The sequence below is a fragment of the Heteronotia binoei genome, chromosome 3 (assembly GCF_032191835.1).
Source record: "Heteronotia binoei isolate CCM8104 ecotype False Entrance Well chromosome 3, APGP_CSIRO_Hbin_v1, whole genome shotgun sequence".
Classification (NCBI taxonomy): domain Eukaryota; kingdom Metazoa; phylum Chordata; class Lepidosauria; order Squamata; family Gekkonidae; genus Heteronotia; species Heteronotia binoei.
The window spans coordinates 139354194-139374764 of record NC_083225.1 but is presented as its reverse complement, the minus strand read 5'-3'; the positions used below and the strand labels follow the sequence as shown (position 1 = coordinate 139374764).

The window sequence follows — 20571 nt, the reverse complement described above, 5'->3', positions numbered from 1 at the left end:
CCATACAAGATAGAGGTCCTGACCCTGAGCTACCTGGGGGCTGGGGAGACCTGGGAATCCAGCTCCCAGCTCTTGGTGGGACACCATTAGTGCCAGCACCAAGGGTGAAGAGTTTAGGAGTAATACTGGATGCCTCATTAACTATGGAGGCCCAGATCAGCCAATGTTGCCATTTCAGCTTTCTACAATCTTTGGATGGTTTGGCAGCTAGTTTTCTACCTTTCCTCTTGGGTCTTGGCTACTTGATGGTCACTTCCAGGTTAGACTACTGTAACTTGCTTTATGTGAAGGCGCCCTTGAATCTTACCTGGAAACTCCAGCTAGTGCAAAATATGGTAGTGCACTTCTGTCTGCGACATCTATGTGGGCAAGCATTCAGCCAGTGCTGAAACTTAGTTTTGATGCTTTCCAATGAGTTGGGATTCACTAAAGTAATTCACTAAAGCTCCAAGTCTGCATTTCAAAAATTCTTTAGAGGGATTAACCAAGTTTTGATAAATCTCTTAAGATTCTTATGATAGCTGTCAGGTAGGACTGTACTCCAAAATTATTAATTCAGCCATTAATTGAACAATTACTTTTTGTTAAACAGAAAATTATTTTTAAATAGTCTGAATTTCTCCTACTTTAATTTGAAATCAGCATTTTTATCTGATTCCCTGAATTCTTTGATACAGAGTGCAATGATCTGTCAGAGGTTTTAATTCCATTCCATGGAAGCAATGAGCTTTCGTTATTTCACAAAGGGCTGGGTTGCCTCAGGTTAAGTTACCTGTTTAGGTCTACAGAGGGCAGGCATAGTAAGGTAAGCAAACTGGAAAATCCAGCCTTACACAATTTGAGAATGAGACTTTGCGTTTCCCGGTTCTAGATAGGCAGGGATCTGCTAAAGTTACGGACTGATTTTCTTTCGGTCTGTCCTATTTTATGAGGATCCCATTGCATGGCCAAATTTATGGGAATAGCTGCCTGAATGGAAATTCATTGGCTTTATGTCTTATCAGAAGACACAGGACTGGAACTGAAAATACAGAGGAAGTTGGTTTTTTCCTGTTTAAATGTCCTGCATTGGAAACTTCTTTGCTGAGAACCAGAAGCAATGAATGGCTGCATTCCTGAACAAGAAGTGCAAGATGTTGAATTACATGATCTAGGGGAGGAAAAGGAGGAAGAAATGAGACATGATGTGGAAGATCTTCTTAATCCTGGAGTCACAAGAACTTCTGAGGTACGTTATTTTTTTTAAAAAGGGTGTGTTAGTATAACAATGATATTTCATTGGAATAATTTTATTGAAATAAAGGATTTTCATTGCAGGTGCTTGGATTTCAAAAAAATTATTGTCAAACCTAGTTGGAGAATATTCACCTTGAAACAGACTCTATATATTTTTCAACCAGCTTTGGATGGTTCACCAGCTCCAGACCAGACCTTCCTTGAACAATGCAGCTAGTTCAAATGCTTCAGCTAGTTTAAAATGAAACAGCAAAATTTTCTTTCTGCTATAAATTAGTGGTGGAAAGTGCATCAAGTCACAGCTGACTTATTGTAACCACTCAGGGAGTTTTCAAGGCAAGAGATAAACAGAAGTTCCTTGTTGTTGCCTGTCATTGCTCAGCAACTCTGGACTTCTTTGGTGGTCTTCCATTCAAGTATCAACCAGGGACCAACCCTGCTTAGCTTATGAGATGTAATGAGCTAGCCTGGGCCATCCAGATCAGGGCTTCTGGAATAAATTACAGAGCATGTATTTTTCCTGTGCTACAGGGTTTGCACTGGCAACTGGTTTACTTCTGGAGTACCCATACAAGATAAAGCTTATGTCTCCATAGATATTTGGAGTGCTGTTTTTGGATAGATATTTGGAGTGCTGTTTCTCAAGACGTGCCTGGTTTCTAGGACTTTTTCTTAGTTGTTTTATGTTGATTTTTAAAAAATGTAATTATAAGCAGGGCCGGCTTGCCCACTAGGCAAACTAGGGGTTGCCTAGGGCTCTGGGAGGGTGGGGGTGCCAAATTGGACTCCCCACCCCCTTCCCAGTGCCCCAGGCAAGCACCTAGTTTGCCCCTGCCCGCTGGCCACTGCCTGCCACCACCGCTGCCAACGCCTGCCCCTCCATTCCCTTCCCTTTACCTCCCCCCCATGGCTTCATGCCCCCATGTCTCCCCACTGCACCTCCCCCCTCCCTGCTGCACCTCCTCCTCCTCCCTTCCTTCGGACCCTTTCCACCCCATGTCAATTTCAATGCTAGAACCGGCTCTAGCGCCACGTTCTGGCTACTTCAAGCCCCCCCTCCCCGGCCGATCACTCAATTACGGGTAAAACTGTGCCACGGGGCTGGGACACACTTACAGTCTGTCAGGACCAGTGTCCTGAAAGGCTGACTCCACTGCCACTGACTCCTTCCCTCCCCACTTCCTGGATGGGAGAGGAGTCAGCGGCAGCAGAGAGGGCCTTTCAGGACACTGATCCTGATGGACTGTAAGTACGTCCTGGCCCCATGGTTCAGTTTTACCCACAATTGAGTGATCGGCTGGGAGGGGGGCTTTAGATAGCCGGAATGCGGCACTAGAGCTGGTTCCGGCATTGAAAATGACATGGGGTGGGGAAGGGTCCGAAGGAAGGGAGGAGGAGGCACAACAGGGAGGGGGAGGCTCAGGGGGCGTGGAGCCTCGGGGGGAGGCGCAGGGGCACTTGGGGGGTGCCAGGCAGCGAGTCTGCCTAGGGTGCCATGGGGTGTTGGGCCACCCCTGATTGTAAGTTGCATTGTATTTGAATCATTTTTGACCCAACTTTGGTGTCTTTGATGTAGAGAACAGGAAAGAAATAATCAAAATGAGCAAATAACGTGCATACTAGGTTAGTATATATCACTTATGTTGATTTACTAATAGAGCTGACATTCTGAGCTCTTAAACTATATGGCACAACTTCTCCCCACATTGTCTCTGCTTACACTCCTTTGCTCCATTTCGCCTGCCTCCTTGACTTCCTCCCCATCTATGTTTCTCAAGTCTCCCATTTGCTGCTTTAACTTCACTGGTTCCTTCCTTTCTCCCTCTCACAGTTTATTCTCTTCTCCTGCTTTGTTACCCATTCTTTACCCCATTTTTCTTTTCCCTCTCCCCAGCGGCTGCTTCTCATCCCTTCTTCCTTGATGTCTTTCTGGCGTGCATTTTTTTCTCCTTTAACTCATCTTAAATGAAATGATGGTAGCCATTTTGAATTACTTAGGCAACCACAGACAACCTCAGTAATGTCTACAGATGCCTAGGTAATCTGAAGTGGTTGCCAAGATTTCATGAGGTAAACTTGTGAGATCTTAGTATTTTAGGGTTGCCAGGTCTGACAAGAAATACATGGGGACTTTAGGGGTGGAGCAAGGAGACTTTGAGGGTGAATCCAGGAGCAAGGATGTGGGAAGCACAACTGAACTCCAAAAGGAGTTCTTACCATTACATTTAAAGGAACTGCATGCCTTTTAAATGCCTTCCTTCCATTTGGAAATAATGAAGGATGGGGCACCTTCTTTGGGTGCTCTTAGAATTGGTGCGCATAGAACATCCTCTTATCCCTTTTTTATAATATGTAGCCTGGTCTTAAAGTGTTCTGTCAAAGCAATTCAGGTGAATTATGATTACTTTAAAAAGTTTATCATTACTGATCTGGGGGGAAGGTGTACAATATAATGTTGCATATTTAAATGTTCACCAAGAAACTGGACTGCTGCTTTTCCCTATTGCATCCTTTATAAAAAAATTGATGTTGATTTAAGAAACTATGTAGGTTTAGGTTTAACAAGGATGTTTATCTAAGGTGGAACAGTTAGCTCATGCTGTTAGGAATCTAACATTGCTGTCAGGACCCAGGCTTTTATTTACTTATTTAGGACTACAGAAAGTTCTAGAACAAATTAGTTAGTATAATTTAAATAATCAAAATAATCAGGCAATTAAATCTTGGGCAGTGTCACTTCACTAAGCTGCCTGCAAAAGATTCCCAGGCTGTCAGCCATGGGCAAAGAGCCCAGAGCCAAGAGCTCTTTGGCAGCTATTTCTCTCTTTACTTTGACATCTCTTTGGAGCTTCTTCTTCTGAACAGGTGAACACATGAAGCTGCCTTATACTGAATCAGACCCTCGGTCCATCATAGTCAGTGTTGTCTACTCAGACTGGTAGCGGCTCTCCAGGGTCTCAAGATGAGGTTTTTCATACCTATTTGCCTAAACCCTTTTTAGTTGGAGATGCCAGAGATTGAACCAGGGACCTTCTGCTTACCAAGCAGATGCTCTAACATTGAGTCACAGTCCCTCCCCTCATATGTTGTTGTTGTTGTTGTTGTTCTTCTTCATGACAGAGCATCTTCTTTACATGTAGCAACTCCAAGATCCAATCCCTGGTTTCTCCAGTTAAAAGGGTCAGGCAGTAAGTGATATATAACAAGGGTGTCAAACATGTGACCTGGGAACCGAATCAGATCCCCAAAGGTCCATGAGCAAGTCTGCTTTCTTCTCCCTCTCTCTTGCTTCCTTCCGTGTCACAGCTTGCTTTGCCAGGCTTGCTCAATTGCACAGGAGCTACAGAGAAAAAACCCTTTTCCTTCTATTGGCTGTGGCTCTGCCCCCCATCATCCCCTGAGGAGGGAGGGAAGGAGTCAGAGCTTCCTTTGCCCAGTTTCCTTGACCACACAGGAGAGGTACAAAATCTTTAATTGTGTTTGTCTGTGCCCTTTATAAAGTTTATATTTCAGCTACCTAGCAATACCTTTTATGACAGACATGGCTTGGCCTGACAATCAAGGGTCATTTTGTAGAAAAATAGGAGATGGAGTTCATTAGAATAACTAATTAGCATATGCTGACCTCACCAGCCAAAAACAACCCGATGCAAGAAAGGAGAGCCTCAGGCAAGATAGGTGGGGAGGAAGAGAGGGGCCATCAGAAAGGTTCAGGAGCTGTGCTCCTGTGAGCTCCTGCTGAATTCAAGACCTGCCAACAATGTCTCATTTATATCAGATCTGGCCCTCATAACAAACGAGTTCAACACCCCTGATATATAAGATCTCTAAATGACACTAGAGCTATTGTCAAAGTAAACAACACTGACCTTGATGGGCCAGTATTCTGACTCAGTTGAAGATGGCTTCACATGTTCCATTAAATTCTGCAATAGGGTTTTCATTCTTTATATTCACCCTCTTGCTTCCCTGTTTATGCCTTATGCCAACAACTGTATGCTGAAAATCTTCAGCTACATTTTGTTCTGTCTCCATTTACTCCTGTTACATCTATGCTGTCTCTTTTTGGATCTCCTCTTCCCACCTTTAAATTAATCCTTCTGAAACAGAGTTAATGTTTTTCTTCCCTGCTCTTTTGCCTTTTCTCCATCCCTTGATGTTATTTGGGAAAAACTGTTTGTTCCCCATACAGTAATTCATTAATGTTGCAACTGCTTTGTGGAATGTGGCTGTGGAAATATGAAAGGCACTCACTGTTATATGAACAGCGAGATTTACAACATCACAGTGTTTTATTATTTCTAAGAGAGTCTGCTTGTTCATTCATACTGTTCTGTTCCACACAGTCACATTACTTACTAATGGATTTTCACTTTTATTGTTTGTATGATTAAAAGACAGCCAACCCACACTCTTGTTCGGAGATTGTTTTTTGGAAATGCAAGCTATGGATGGTTATCACTTCAGCTTTCCTGTGTTTGATCCTTGTGATTATTATAAGTTTAACTTTTTATTCAGGTATGTATCCAAATATTAATCTTGCCAACAAATATCAGAGATGTATTAGGGAAGGGAGAACTGGCAGTGGTGAAAAATGCCTTCAAGTTGCAGCTGATTTTCAAGGCAAGAGATGTTCAGTGGAGGTTTCTCATTCCCTGATTCTGTGTAGGAAACACTGACTTCCTTTGTGGCCTTATCCAAATACTAACCAGGACTGTTCCTGCTTAGCTTCCAAGATCTGACAAGATTGGGCTAGCCTAAGCTACTGGGTCAGGACAAGGGAAAACTGCTCTCCTAAATCTATAATCTAAATTCAACTGAGTTGATTGTATAAAATATAAACAATGTAAAATCAACATCACCAGTTTGGGGTAGTGGTTAAAGAGCCAAGATATGATCCGGGAGAACCGGGTTTGGATCCCTAATGTGCCATAGAAGTTGGCTGGGCGACCTTTGGCCATTCACTTACTCACAGCCTAACCTACCTAATAGGGTAGTTGTAATGATAAAATGGAGTAGATGAGAGTCTTGTAAGCCACTTTGGGTCCTCACTGGACAGAAAAGTAAATAACTAACTAAAATCCAATCTGATAGGAAAAAAAATATGAAAGGCAGCATCAGTTCCAAAAAAGCTTGCCTGAACAAGAAGTTTTCATGTGTCCTCTAGAGCAATATATGTGCTGAAGGTATCTCTTAGAGATTAATTCAAAGTTGTAGTACCACTACTTATACCTAAAGCCCTGACCCATTCCTATACTAAGAGCTGGATATGTTATATGGTAGGCTCTCCTTCCTTGAGGTTTTTAAATAGAGGTTAGATGTCCATCTGACAGCAATGCTGATTCTCTGGATTAGGCAGATCATGAGAAGGAGAGCAGGAAGGGCTGCATCAGGGAAATGCTGATTGACACTTTGGGCTCAGTCAGAATTTCTTCTCCAGGCCAGATTGGCATGGGATCCTCGAGGTTTTTGCCATCATTTGGGCACAGAGCAGGGGTCACTGGGGATGTATGTGTGAGGAGGAGGTATTTGTGAATTTCCTGCATTTTGTAGGAGGTTGGACTAGATGACCTGGGAGGTCTCTTCCAACTCTATGATTCTATTATTCTACTTCAGGGGCGGCCAAACTGTGGCTCAGGAGCCATATGTGGCTCAGGAGCCATATGTGGCTCTTTCACACATGTTGTGTGGCTCTTGAAGCCCTCACTGCCCTGTTGGCAAGTGTGGAGAAAGCATTCCTCTTTAAATCTAGTCACCAAGCCAGATGGTAGCTTGGAGAATGCATTTAAAGTTAAAGTTGCTTTCTTTCCACCTCTCTGTCCCTCCTTCATCCATTTGCTTTCCTTTCTGCTCTCAAACATCTGATGTTCATATCTTATGGCTCTTGAACATCTGATGTTCATTCTATGTGGCTAAGTTAAGCAAGTTTGGTCACCCCCATTTTACTTGAACTATCTCTTTCTCACATTTAACTAGATCCAGGTGGACAGTTGTGTTGGTCTGAAGCAATAGAACAAAGTTAGAGTCCAGTAGTACCTTTAAATTTACATTCTCAATAAAACTTTGTTGGTCTTAAAGGTGCTACTGAACACCAACTTTGTTCTATAACAGGGGTGGCCAACGGTAGCTCTCCAGATTTTTTTGCCTACAACTCCCATCAGCTCCAGCCATTGGCCATGCTGGCTGGGGCTGATGGGAGTTGTGGACAAAAAACATCTGGAGAACTACTGTTGGCCACCCCTGTTCTATAACATTTAATTCTTGTTGTAACTGATCTACTGTTCTAAGCTGTGTAACACTGGAAAAGGAAAAGATGGTGAATCAGCTTTGGTTTGCTGGGGCAGATTGGTAAATTAAAATGGCCCAAGACTAGTAGTCCCTGTGATGCTACAAGACCACTTAGGTAGTGGGCAGCAGTTTACCTGTTGCCTGTTCCTGAACTGCCCTCAGCTATGGAGAAAGTTGTATAAACTTATTAGGAATCCTGATGGGCTGACATAGATGCCTACTGAGTGGAAGGTGGGGGTGGGGAGGAATAGATGCCATTCTGATAGAATACTTTCACAGTGCACCCAGAAGTTATGCCATCATGTCAGAGCAACACTCTAGGACCCCTCAAAACTCTATGCTAAAGCCATAGAATGTTGGGAGAAATCCTAGAACATCATGCTAATGCAACTAGAAGTCATGTCATGTCATGGTGCCAGAGTGACTCCTATTCTGCACCCCCCCTTTTTCCCTCTGCCACTTAGTAGGTAACCAGGGTTGCCAGTTGGTAATCTTCCACCACCAGAGCAGGATATCTGACAATCCCATTCAGGTCAGATCCCCTCAGCATATTTCCATCTTCTAAATCTAAACCTTGCACTACTTGCCTGGGCTGGGCTGGGACCCCTAGCTCAGCTGATTCCTCGCTATAACCCTAGAAGGAAATCTGGGCCTTCACTCCTAGCTGCCAATAGACCTCCAAGAGCAGCAGCCCACAGGAAACTTTCCCTGTTAGTTAAATGGCTCATCTGTCCTTGTCAGTCTGCAAGGGGTGCTCAGAAATTCTCACCTATGGAAGCTGATCTTTGACCATCTGTGAACTTCCTTTTTGAAGTCAGCTGAGATAAATCAGGTCTATTTTAAGCTCCCCTTGGAAAAAGGCTTTACCACATAATAAAAGTCAGAAACTTGAGTTCTGAGTGCTTTGCCAGTTATCCTTTCTTATTCTTCTGACCAACCCTGAGAGACATGATTTTAGAGGACACCAAAGGCTGCAGAGGGAAGGGGGAGATCAGACATTTTACTTCTTTGAATACCTCAGGCAATATAGAATCCATGCAAGTATGTTTGCTATTATAAGCCCTAGCAGCTTTATAATTAATGGTCAAAACAAAATGTGCCTGGAAACTGACAGGCAGCCTGGGCAACTGTTGGCTGTTTTTTTTTGGGGGGGGGAGGGGGGATTTGGGAGCAGCTTCTTGTATTGAGCTGTAAGTTCCAACACATTTCAAAGGGGAACCACATGTAAATGATGTCGCAGTAATGACCCTGGAAGATTATGGTAACAATGGGCACAATGGACATATAAGATACAACTTCTTGTCATATTGGCTAGGCCTAATTCAGTTGGAAGGGAGAGGCTTTCCAAGAGCAACAGGGCTGACTTTGCTTGGTTTCTGAGATCTGATTAGATTGGATTAGTCTGGGTGGCTGTTGTTTTATTATTCTAACAAAGTTGCACTAGTGGCACACAATGGTATGCATTGACCTGGTATTGATGTGCATTGAAGTGGTATTTAGAATTACTAGATGCTGAAAAATACACTGAGCCTGTGAAAGTTATCCATAATAAAATAACTTCTTTTAATTTAGAGATTTATATAGATGATGATGAATACTTGGATTTCAAATCAATAGCAAATGGCAATCGTCATAATTTCTCTGGAATTTTAAAAATTCACTGTGCTAATCCTGATTGGCTGCTGTCAGAATCAGCATATCATCTGCTTTCTGAAAATCTTAGTAAAAGGGTAAGTTCATCAAGTGCTTAAAGAACTTTGCTTATAATGTCTATGTGTATGTTTTTAAATGTTTCGCTAATCTCCCCAATCATAGATTATATAAAAGGACAAGAGATACAGGAAATGTGCAATCAGATTCCAACAGGGAGGATTTTTAAAAATGGATTACAGCTGAACTGGATTAGGACCACAGTGCTGGAGGGCCCATTCTGTTTCCTGATTTAAATTTTCTTTCTCAAAGCAAATTGCCACTTAAAAATCCATATGGTTCCCGTATGTTTTCCCCCATGGGGCAAATAGCAACTGGGGAGGGGGTAGGTTTGCAGGTCCAATTCAAGAAATATCTGGGGACTTTGGGGGTGGAGCCAGGAGACTTTGAGGGTGGAGACAGAAGCAAGGTTGTGATAAGCATAATTGAACTCCAAAGGGAGTTCTGGCCATCACATTTAAAGGGACCACACACGTTCTCTATTTCTTCTTCACAAAATTTTGGAAATTGGAGAAAAAATGTTTGTAGAGAAGAAGTGAAAGCTTAGAAAAAGCTGCTCAGTGAAACAGGCTATTAGATCAGTTTGGCCTATTGCTGGTTGTATGAATTGTGAATATTGAGAAGTATTGGCTGCAAAATTGAAGAATATTAATGCAAGTCACTTTGCTGGAAGGACACCAAGTCTTGTGAAGTCTGTGTAAGGCTTGGACTTTCAACCACTTTTTGGTCACTTCCGGGTTACCTCGCCTTGAGCTCAGCAGGGTCCACGGGTTCTCTTGCCTGCGGCCCCTCTGAATCAGGTGGGTGGAGGGATGACATGGATGTGACACCCCCAAAGAAACCCTGAAGGGGTCTCCGTTCAGCATGGGGCTTTTACAGCAAGACAGGGGCGCAGCGGCAGCTGTTCCTGTTCTTCGTGTACGCCCTGAAGCTCCCCCTGTCATGATTGCCAATACAGCAGAAAGAGGTGAACACCCGATCACTTGCTTCTCTTTTTTTCAATAATCTTCTGATCTATCGCTTCTCTACCTCAAGCATGACAATTCTATGTGGCAAGTAAGTATGCTTTCAATACCACTGGCTAATGGGTCGTTTTACATTACAACTAGCGGGTAATTCAAAGGAAGGGAAAGAGGTCGATATCTCCACTTTCCCTGTGAATGAGGCTTTGAAAAGCTAAAGAACATTTTTAAATACTGGAAATAATCTGAATATGTATACTTAAATCAACCCGGATTATAATTGGATATTTGTTAAAGAGACTATTATTTGGCTGCAATACAGTCTGAACAAAATGAGATATCTGTTAGAGAGATTTCTCCTTGTCGTCTGATTGAAATTGAAATGCTAACATTCAAAACTCCAGCTGGAGGAGATTGGGAAGGACGAACTATCTGGGACTCTGAGCTACATTTCAACTTGGATTAATAGACTGAGTTTGTTGAAAGAGAAAAATGGCTTTGCTAAGCAAAATCTTGTACAAAAAGGTATTTTAAGCAGTTTAAATTCTCTGAAGCAGGATCTTGGTTCATTAACAGAGTAGATTAAGAAACACATCGGAGCTTTTGTGCTGAAGGCTAGCGAAATCTCAAATCTACACAAGCAGAGTGCTAAAGAGAACCTGGTGACATCCGTGGAATTGAAATGGGAGAGTGACTCATTGGGAAATGAACAAAAGAAAATCAAAATGGAACCATATGGCGCAGTTAAAAAAGAAGACCAGAAATAGAGATTGACTGAAACTATGCTGAGAGGAACAAAGGCTGTAGAATTTTTCCCACTTTTTTCGAGAGGGATGACTGTATTAAGGAGTAAGAAGGTGCATCTTAACCAAAAAAATTTTCAGGAAGAAGGGTTTTTTGAACTAGATCTCTCTCCATGGATAGTCGGATACAAACCTTGCAAGAAAATCTGATATGTGATATTAAAAGGCTAAGTGAGCTTTTTTTGGGGGGGGGGGAGCTATAATAAGTTGTCTTGTCTAGAGTAATATGGACATAAAAGCTAAAGGACTGAAAAGTTTTGAAAAGAATTTCATGTAAAAATAGCTAACTTAGATTAACCTTTAAGAAGGCAGACAGCATAATTATTTTGTAATTTGGTAAACTTGTCTTTAACAGATAAAGATATTAGTTTTTTATGTTTATTAATGACATGGGTAAACCTACAAGCTAGTCTATATTTTTAATATGGCTGAATCAAGCAGCAAAACTAAGATGTAGAAATTTTTGAGGATGAAAGCTTTTTGAATAGTTGTTCCCACTGTAGCCAATTAGATATAAGAGAGATTTTAAAGATTGAAAACTTTTACAAAAATGTTATATAAATAAATAGCTAATTTGGATCAATTGTCAATAAGGTAGACACCATAATTATTTTGTAAATTAGTAGATCTGCTTCTAATATGTTTGTTTTAAGAAATTGTCTATAATGAGATAGATAAATCATCGTGTTCTATTTTTAGCCTGTTAAGAATAAAGATATTTGTCTCAGACTGTATTAAGGAGAGAGAAGGTGCATTTTAGCTATAAATCAGAAGATAGATTTCTTTTTAGGAAGAAGGATTTCTTGAACTGTCTCTCTCTTTGTGGGTAGTTGGGTATGGAACTCTTAATAAGAACAGATATGTGACTTTTAAAGGTTAAGTGAGATTTTTGAGTTATATTAAGTTGTTTTTCCCAGAACAATAAGGATATAAGAATTGGATTAATTGTTAAAAAGGCAGACAGCACAATTATTTTGTAATGTAGCAGATCTGCTTTTAATACGCTTCTCTGGAGAAACTGTTTATACTGAGATAGTAAAATTACTATGCTGTATTTTTTTTAGCTTGTTAAGGATAAAGATATGAGTTTTATGTGCTTATTTTAATGAGGATATTGTTAAACTAACAAATTAGTCTGTGCTTTCAATATGGTTAAGCTAAACCAGCCAGTTTTGTGTTAATTGCTCTGACTTTTTAATACTTATTTGTGTTGAAGAATTGTTTAGACTTGTATTGCAAGTACTAGTTCAGTAAAAAAATTTATAATAAAAGACAAAGATGGTAAAATATATGGAGAACTTCATACTTGCAGGTAGAACGAATTGGGTATTTTATTTGGAGGTAGAATTATAACTGAATATTTGTATTTTTCTTTGTTTCTGTTTTTCACATTCTGTACATGCCCTTCTCCCCTTTTATGTATCTATGCTTCTGCTTCTTCTTTTTGTAGTTAAAATCAATAAAAATTATAAAATGACTTTCAACCACTTTTTTTGTACCTTTGAGCATTTTTGTGCATATTAAATAGAAAAAAAGACTGCCAATGTGAATGATTCTTTGATTTTTATTATAAGAAATTGATATTGGGTGTGAAGAAGAGGCTTTGTTGACACGGAGCATCATGTTTACTCTCCAGTTCCCACCTGGGGATTGGTAACCCTAAGAGGGGGCTTGTATTATGATGGCATAAAGGCCTCCATCTCAATCTGATTTGGAATCTTTCTATTAGTTGTTATGAAAGGGGGGGAATCCAGGGATCTCCCTAATAAATCCTAGTTTGGAAGTATTATACTTGTAGTCAAGTCTGCACTTGAGCAACCAGTATATATATATATTATCATGTTGCAATTGTTTTATGTAGCAAATAGGTGGATTCAAGAGGCCTGTGTGATACTGTGATATCAGCCTACCAACATTACTGGGTGTGCTCAGGACAGTATGGTCCTGAAAAGTGTCTGTCTATCTGCAGACTGGTGGAGGAGTCATAGCACAGAGATTTGGGGAGGTGGAGCCTAGGGATAGTGGAGTTTGATGAGGAAGAAGGACTTCAGCGAGATATAGTGCCATAGAATCCATTCTCCAAAGCAGTTATTTTCTCTAGGCAAATTGATGTCAGTAGTCTGGAGGTCAATTGTAATATAATATAATAATAATAATAATAATAACTTTTTATTTGTATCCCGCCCTCCCCGCAAGCAGGCTCAGGGCGGCTCACAACATGTGAATACAGTATACAATAAAACCATGTGCAATCAATTATAAATTCATATACAATTTCAATATAAAATCATCCTTAAAATCATTAAAATTACATTAAATTTAAGATTATGGTGCTATAATTAAGTTCTTTCATAATTAAGATCAATTGTGATACTGCAAAATCTCCAGGACCCCCCTGACAATCCTAAACAGCATCTTAAAAACTGACAAAATTTACTCCAGCATAAAGCTTTTGTAAATCAGAACTCTCTTCACTTTTGATGAACTTGCAAGCTCATGCTGGAATAACATTGTTAGTCTTTAAGGTGCCATTGAAGCACTCTTCTCTTGTTGCAATAAATTAATGCAACTCTCTTTCTGGATTTAAAGTGAAAAAATTCTAATATTATTCTTGGGTGACCCTATTTATGTCTTCTGTGAAGCAGTTTAAGATTACCTGTAGCCAATAATAAACCTTTGATGAGACTCTGGTGTAGATAAGGAAGCCTCTCAGTCTCAGCTAGAGTAGTTTGAGCATCCCAACAAAAGAAGACAAAACACTGGAACTGATCACACAATAAATCAGGTTACTGCAGTCCTGCTCCCGCAAGTTGCAATGTGCTTAGCTTTAGTTCAATAGGGCAAAACCTCCTCAACAACAATAATTATGGTGTGTACTTGGATGGCTGTTTTCATGTTGTGAAATATAATAATTAATGTTTTCTTTCTCAAGCTTACAGATGTATACAATGATTCACCAGCTCTTGGGCATTATTTTATTTCTGCTAAAGTTATTTCCCTCAGGTAAGAAAGGAAAATTAGCTTCATACCTTTATTTGTGTAATTTAGAATACTTGGCTCAAACATATTAAGAGAACAATGAATGGATTTTGGTAGTCATGGAAGAGAGGGAGGCAGGATGGAAGGGAGGGAGGGTCTTCTGAGGAGCTTATACCCAGGAAAGTGTTTTTTTTAGGTTGCATTGACTGGTACCTATTAAAGTTTGTGAAATAATGGTAAAGCTATGATTGCTTGTCTGCTGCTGGCCAGCTGGCTGGTAGGGGAAACCCCACCCCCAAACACCAATGCTGTTGTGTGATGTCCCTGATGCAATGACATCATGCAGAAATGACATCATCACATCAGGGACATCACACAGAGATGCTTCGATTTTGGGGCAAAACTGGTTTGATGCTGATTTTGTCATAGAGGTTTGCCCCAAAACCAGAGCACCACTGTGCAACATCCCTGACATGATGATGTCACTACTGCTTGATGTCATTATGTCAGGGATGTCACACAGAGGCCCACTGACTTCTGGAAGAGTACCTCCCATCCCCACCACCCCCACAGGTGTATTGTCAGCACCTGGCAACCCTAAGTAATGGAGTGCAACACAACTTCTTTCATCTGCTCAGTCACATTTGCTTGGTTTGTGTCATCATGTCCTAACTCGTTTCAAAATTATTGCTGTTAAAGTTGCTTAAGTTGCCTGCACATCTCAGGTGTGGAAGCATGCTTTTGGTAGAATATTAATATTTTAAAATATGCTTCAGTGCGCTAGCAGACATTCTCCTAGTGGACAGCACCTGCATAACATCAAAACATGAAGTTCCTAAAAAGTGGTAGAAAATCAGCCTTTGTTTATGAAACACCCTTTACTGGAGAACCTTGCATTGATTAAAATATATTTTAGATGTGAAGCGGGTCATTCCTCAAGAGAATATTTAGGAATAAAGAGGATGGTTGTGTTAGATTATTCATCTTTTCTTTTTTATTTTTTAAAAAGGTGAGTCTATATGCACACAGATGCCTACCTTTTCAGATCCAGAGAACTATGGGAGCATAGAACCTCCACTTTCAAAGGTTGTGTACTTCTGAATATGATTTGCTGTAGACAACAGCAAGAGAGGCCTGCTGACTTTGTACTATGCATATAGGTCTCCTGGTTGCATTTAATTTCCTATTATGGACCTTTCCACTGTTGAAGAACTCCTTCTGTCAAAGGAAGGCTTCTTTGGTGAATGGAAAAGAAGAAGATGACATTGGATTTATATTGTGCCCTCCACTCAGGCGTCTCAGAGCAGCTCACAATCTCCTTTATCTTCCTCCCCCACAACAGACACCCTGTGAGGTGGGTGGGGCTGAGAGGACTTTCACAGCAGCTGCGCTTTCAAGGACAACCTCTGCCAGAGCTATGGCTGACCCAAGGCCATGCCAGCAGGTGCAAGTGGAGGGGTGGGAAATCAAACCCGGTTCTCTCGGATAAGTGTCCACGCACTTCACCACTACACCAAACTGGCTCGCTGAAAACTTCAAACTAATGTAGGCTGCTAGGATCCAAGGCCCTGCCTTGTGTAATAGCTTGAAAATGCATTTAGAATAACCAAGGCAGGTTCTATAGTGAGGCCAACTGAGGCAGTGGAATGCAAGACCTTACATAAGAGAACATAAGAGAGAGCATAAGAGAAGCCATGTTGGATCAGGCCAATAGCCCATCCAGTCCAACACTCTGACACACAGTGGCCAAAAAACCAGATGCCATCAGGAGGTCCACCCAGAGGTGTCACTAGGGTGGGTTGCACCCTGGGGTGTAACTGATTCAAGTCACCCCCCCCCATTGGGCATCACCCCTTTTGGAGGGCTGCATCACCCCCTCCGCACACAACCCCGCCCACTTCACATGGCCGCTACCTCATCCACCCTCTGGTCACATGACCAGCCCCCGTAATCCAAGATACCAGTTTTGCAGCATTTAAGTTTCCCCCACTCACCCACACGCTTTTAGCTGAGCCGGCGGCAGCACGGCCCCGGTTTCAGAATCCCGGCCAGCCCACACACAGCAGCAGCGTTCTAGTCCCAGGGCCAGCCCCTTCCTGTTGGGGGGGGGGTCATGGGTCAGTGCCTGGGGCCAATGAGAATGCTCTGGGGGAGGGCCGATGGCCCCCTTGGCCCCGCCCTAGTGACGCCGCTGGGTCCACCAGTGGGGCCAGGACACTAAAAGCCCTCCCACTGTTGCCCCCCGGCACCAAGAATACAGAGCATCACTGCCCCAGACAGAGAGTTCCATCTATACTCTGTGGCTAATAGCCACTGATGGACCTCTGCTCCATATGCTCATCCAATCCCCTCTTGAAGCTGTTTATGCATACACCCTGTGAGGTGGGTGGGGCTGAGAGGACTTTCACAGCAGCTGCCCTTTCAAGGGCAACCTCTGCCAGAGCTGTGGCTGACCCAAGGCCATGCCAGCAGGTGCAAGTGGAGGAGTGGGGAATCAAACCCGGTTCTCCTGTACTACCTCCTGTAGCAGTGAATTCCATGTGTTAATCACCCTTTGGGTGAAGAAGTACTTCCTTTTATCCATTGTAACCTGACTGCTCAGCAATTTAATTTAGTGACCATGAGTTCTTGTATTGTGAGAAAGGGAGAAAAGCTTCTTATCCTTATCTCCAGTCTCTGCCAACATCTACTTTGCCTCCTATCCACTCACCCCCACTTCCTCTGCTGCCTCCCATCCAATTGCTGGAGCAAGTAATCCTCATAGCCCAAGTTTCTTTCAACACAACATGGCAAGCCATGTGTGCCTGCTGCCAAATCAACTCAAATGATGGATACACTTTTCATGAAAAGAAGGAATTCAGGAAGCCCTATGGGACATGCATGGGTTGCCATATTGTGTTTAAAAAGCCCAGGGGTAGCAAGTGAAAAAGCAATTGAAAGTGAAAAAGCAAGTGAAAAGGGAGGATTAGCTGCTTTGGGTGAAGATGGTGGAAGGCCACTGCTTTAGGCACTATTATTTGTTAAGCAGTTGCCAAGGTTAACCAGTAGGTTTGCTGCCGCTACTACTACTATTTTTGATTTCTAGCCTGCCCTTCCCAAAAACACTTGTGCAAAGAAATACATTTGTCAAACTTTATATTTTTATGCACATATATTTTTTAACAAAATCGTACACACACACATATGTATCATATATGTTGAAAGAGGTGGTAATCTGTAATCTGGCTGCTATGTTCAATTCTTTCTTTCAGTGATGAAAACAAAACTGCATTCTTTGAGCTGGAGTTTTCAGTTCCACCTGAATCAGAAACTGAAGAGTTCATGAAGAACAGAATGAGTGAGATGTTTGTGAAGAACATTTTAAGGCAAAATATTTATGACCAGAAAGAAATGTATAGTGCAGGTGCAACTGGATGTACATATTTGACACTTGATCCAACTTCTCTTTCAGTTTCATGTGAGTGCCATATTCAAAGAACAAATAAACTCTGTTTTAGAAGTTAAAGACCCACCCTCCCCAAAAGTTAAAGTGTATTCACTAAAATATAATGAAGGCCTGCCTCACTGTTAAAAAAATCATGCAGATTCTTGAAATATTGTTACTTTTCTGTTCTACAATAAAAAACAGTAATTTCATTTACATTATTTAACTTGTTCAAATATTAATGTCTAAAAATATAATAATCCTAAAATGAACTGAAACGAAATTGTTAGACAATGTTGATTTTAGTTCTATGGAGCAGGAACCTGCCTTCTCTCACTCTGTAGCATTATGACATTGAAAACATTATACAAACTACATACATACATGTTTATATATCTGGGGAAAACATAACTAGTTAATAGCAAAATCATTATTTAAATAAATCCAGGGCTTTTTTTTGGTAGCAGGAACTTCTTCGCATATTAGGTCATACACTGCTGATGCAGCCAATCCTCCCAGAGTTTACAGGGCTCTTAGTAGAGGGCCTACTGTAAGCTCCAGGAAGACTGGTTACATCAGGGATGTGTGGCCTAAAAGAAGTTCCTGCTAGGAGCCCTGAATAAATCTTATTAGATTTACAAAGTTTTATTTCATTTTTCTCTTCTCCCCCACCCTGTTTCTAAAGCAATACAGGCTATGAATACAGATGGGTGAATTGGACTACATGGACTACAACACTCATAAGTAGTCAAGAAAGAATCTTCAGTTATGGAGCCTGAAATATTTCATTCAGAGAAACAGTTTCACCTGACTGATTGCCAGTATGTACTCATTCCTGTTTCCATAAACCATCTACTGTAGGAAAATACCATTTATTGGTAGCCAGATGAGAGGAAACTCAAATTGACAGAAGTATGAATAAGATTATAAGAAGAACCCTTCTGGATCAGACCAATGTCCCTCCTGTTTCATTCAGTGGCCAGCCAGCTACAAGCAGAGCATGTAGGCAATTGTCCTCACCCTCCACCTGGCACCTGGTAGCAAGGTGCCTCTAGTTATGGATGTTTGCCATAACTACACTTAATTCTCCTTTAAAATCATGCAAATTACTAGCTATAACCCACTTCTGGTATCCGTGAATTCCATAACTAAATGATGTGAAGAGGTACTTTCTGTTGCCCATCCTGAACAAAACAAGAAGGCCCTAACCTGGTGGAACTCTCTGCGGAGTGATATTGATGCTCTGTGGAACTTAATGCCATTCTGTATGGCATACAAGGCAGAGATGTTCCACCAGGCATTCGGTTGAGGACAGCGATGATTTCCTATCTAATTGGCACTCCACTTCTTCTGCCTCCCCCCACCCCCACCATGAGTGTAAATAAAAAAACTGCTAAGAGACACCATAAATTTTAAACAAGACAGTGTAATGTAGTGGTCAGTTGTTCCTCCCCCCACCACGAGGCAGCGGCATACTTTGGCAGTTTCACCGCTATCTTACTGTTAATTTAGTGTTACATATTTATGATTTTCATATTTAATTATTTATGTAAGATTTTTCTGATGTACACCACCCTGAGCCCTGTTCTGTGGAGGAGGGTGGTAAAATAAATCTAAATTCCATAATTCCACCACTTTAAGGCAACACTTTAGCTGCAGAGAATCCTTGTAGAGCCCTCATCAGCCCCATAGTCAGAATTTGAAGAATTGGGGGGGGGGGGGCTGATTTTTTTCAGGGGGCACATAGTGGCCCCAACCTCCATGGCCTTCTCTCCTACCACCAATGAGGAGGAAAGCTGCCAGCTCACTGCCTTACAGCCTCCCCCCTCCCCACAGCTGCCCCAAGGTGATCCCTTTCCATCCCTCTTCCAGCAGCTCTGGTGGGGAGCCACTCAGAGGTTTAGATATGTGCCACACAGTCTCCTGCCCTTATCTGTAGCATGATCCAGCTAGGCAAGCCCGGCGGGACAAGGGAGGGAAGTGGAAGGTGCCACCAAGTTGCAACTGACCTCTGGGGCTACAAGACCTCCAATTCAGATTTCTTCCTGTCGGAGGGCGAGCCAAGGCTGCCCAAGCACAGCTCCCACCCTCACTCGGGTGGCCAGCAAGACCAGGCCGGAAAACCCCTGTAGGCGAACATCACCTCTCCACTGATCCCCAGCCCCGGACTGCAGCCGGGACCTCCACTTGTGTGCACCAGCCTACCCTACCCTACCCTGCCTGCAATGGAGCCATCCGCCCCCTACCCTCGCCGCCCCACTTGAGGGCCAGAACGGCCTTCTCTTGCAGGCACCCTCTAGCCCAACGTCAGCCCAACGTGGAGCTTAACTTTCAGAACTGGGCTCCGAAAGTGCCCTGTTGTTTCTGCTTCCTGAGGGGTCAGAGATTTCTTCCAGCCCCTAAGCAAGCAGAAGCAACAGGGAGCTTAAGTTTCAGTCCTGGGCTCGGAAAGTGCCCCCTTGTTTCTGCTTGCTGAGGGGTCAGAGAATTCTTCCGGCCCCTAAGCAAGCAGAAGCAATTGTGTATGATCAAGTCCCCTAAGCAAGCAGAAACAATGGTGTATGACAACAGCAGAATGGAGAAGGATGCAGCCGAGGCACTGGAGGCTGGTTAGGGGGCCCAAGTCAGGGGGCCCTGCCTAGCAGTTGTTATCTGCACCACAATGCAAGATATTAAAAGACTTTTGCAACACTTTATCAGAATATTCTAGAAAATGGACAAGAGACATTCTCCTTCAAGGTATTGCTTGGTACTGTGAACCTAAAGGTGGTGAGGCCAGTTCTGGAAGAAAAAAAAGACCATAAATTGGTACATTTTTAGAGCTTCAGTTAATGGGCTGCTTCCAAGTTGCTCATTGTGCTGCTAAGCAGTGTAAATTGCAGAAGGCACTGATGTGTACCTGTTGCTTAATAAAATGGTTATAGAGAAAGGTCTTGAATGTCAGAGTTATTCTTTTTGTATGAATCACGGAGCATGCAGTCATTTCCTGTCTTCCTATCAGACTGTTGGTAGAAGGAGAAGAAGATATTGGATTTATATCCCGCCCTCCACTCCAAAGAGTCTCAGAGCGGCTCACAATCTCCTTTACCTTCCTCCCCCACAACAGACACCCTGTGAGGTGGATGGGGCTGGAGAGGGCTCTCACAGCAGCTGCCCTTTCAAGGACAAC

At 42.3% G+C, this 20571-nt stretch overlaps 1 protein-coding gene across 2 annotated transcripts; it reads left to right on the top strand.

Annotated features, from left to right (window-relative positions):
* The first annotated feature begins 703 nt into the window (after nt 1-703).
* Nucleotides 704-20331, top strand: C3H3orf52 (chromosome 3 C3orf52 homolog). Of its 2 annotated transcripts, XM_060234530.1 has the most exons (6): nt 713-1228; nt 5634-5754; nt 9097-9254; nt 13932-14002; nt 17230-17435; nt 18088-20331. In XM_060234530.1, exons 1-6 carry the CDS (start codon nt 1100-1102, stop codon nt 18114-18116), a joined length of 714 nt encoding a protein of 237 aa, XP_060090513.1. In that variant the 5' UTR covers nt 713-1099; the 3' UTR covers nt 18117-20331. The 2 variants fall into 2 exon arrangements, with proteins under 2 accessions (XP_060090512.1, XP_060090513.1); XM_060234529.1 differs by lacking the exon at nt 18088-20331 and having other exon boundaries at nt 704-1228; nt 17230-17623.
* Nucleotides 20332-20571: the final 240 nt, after the last annotated feature.

Excerpts from the sequence above, each read along its gene's own strand:
- C3H3orf52 (XM_060234529.1), top strand. The coding sequence starts at position 1,100 with ATGAATGGCTGCATTCCTGAACAAGAAGTGCAAGATGTTGAATTACAT. Across the intron at positions 1,229-5,633 it reads GAGTCACAAGAACTTCTGAG|ACAGCCAACCCACACTCTTG; the intron begins GTACGTTATTTT and ends TATGATTAAAAG. Across the intron at positions 9,255-13,931 it reads CTGAAAATCTTAGTAAAAGG|CTTACAGATGTATACAATGA; the intron begins GTAAGTTCATCA and ends TTCTTTCTCAAG.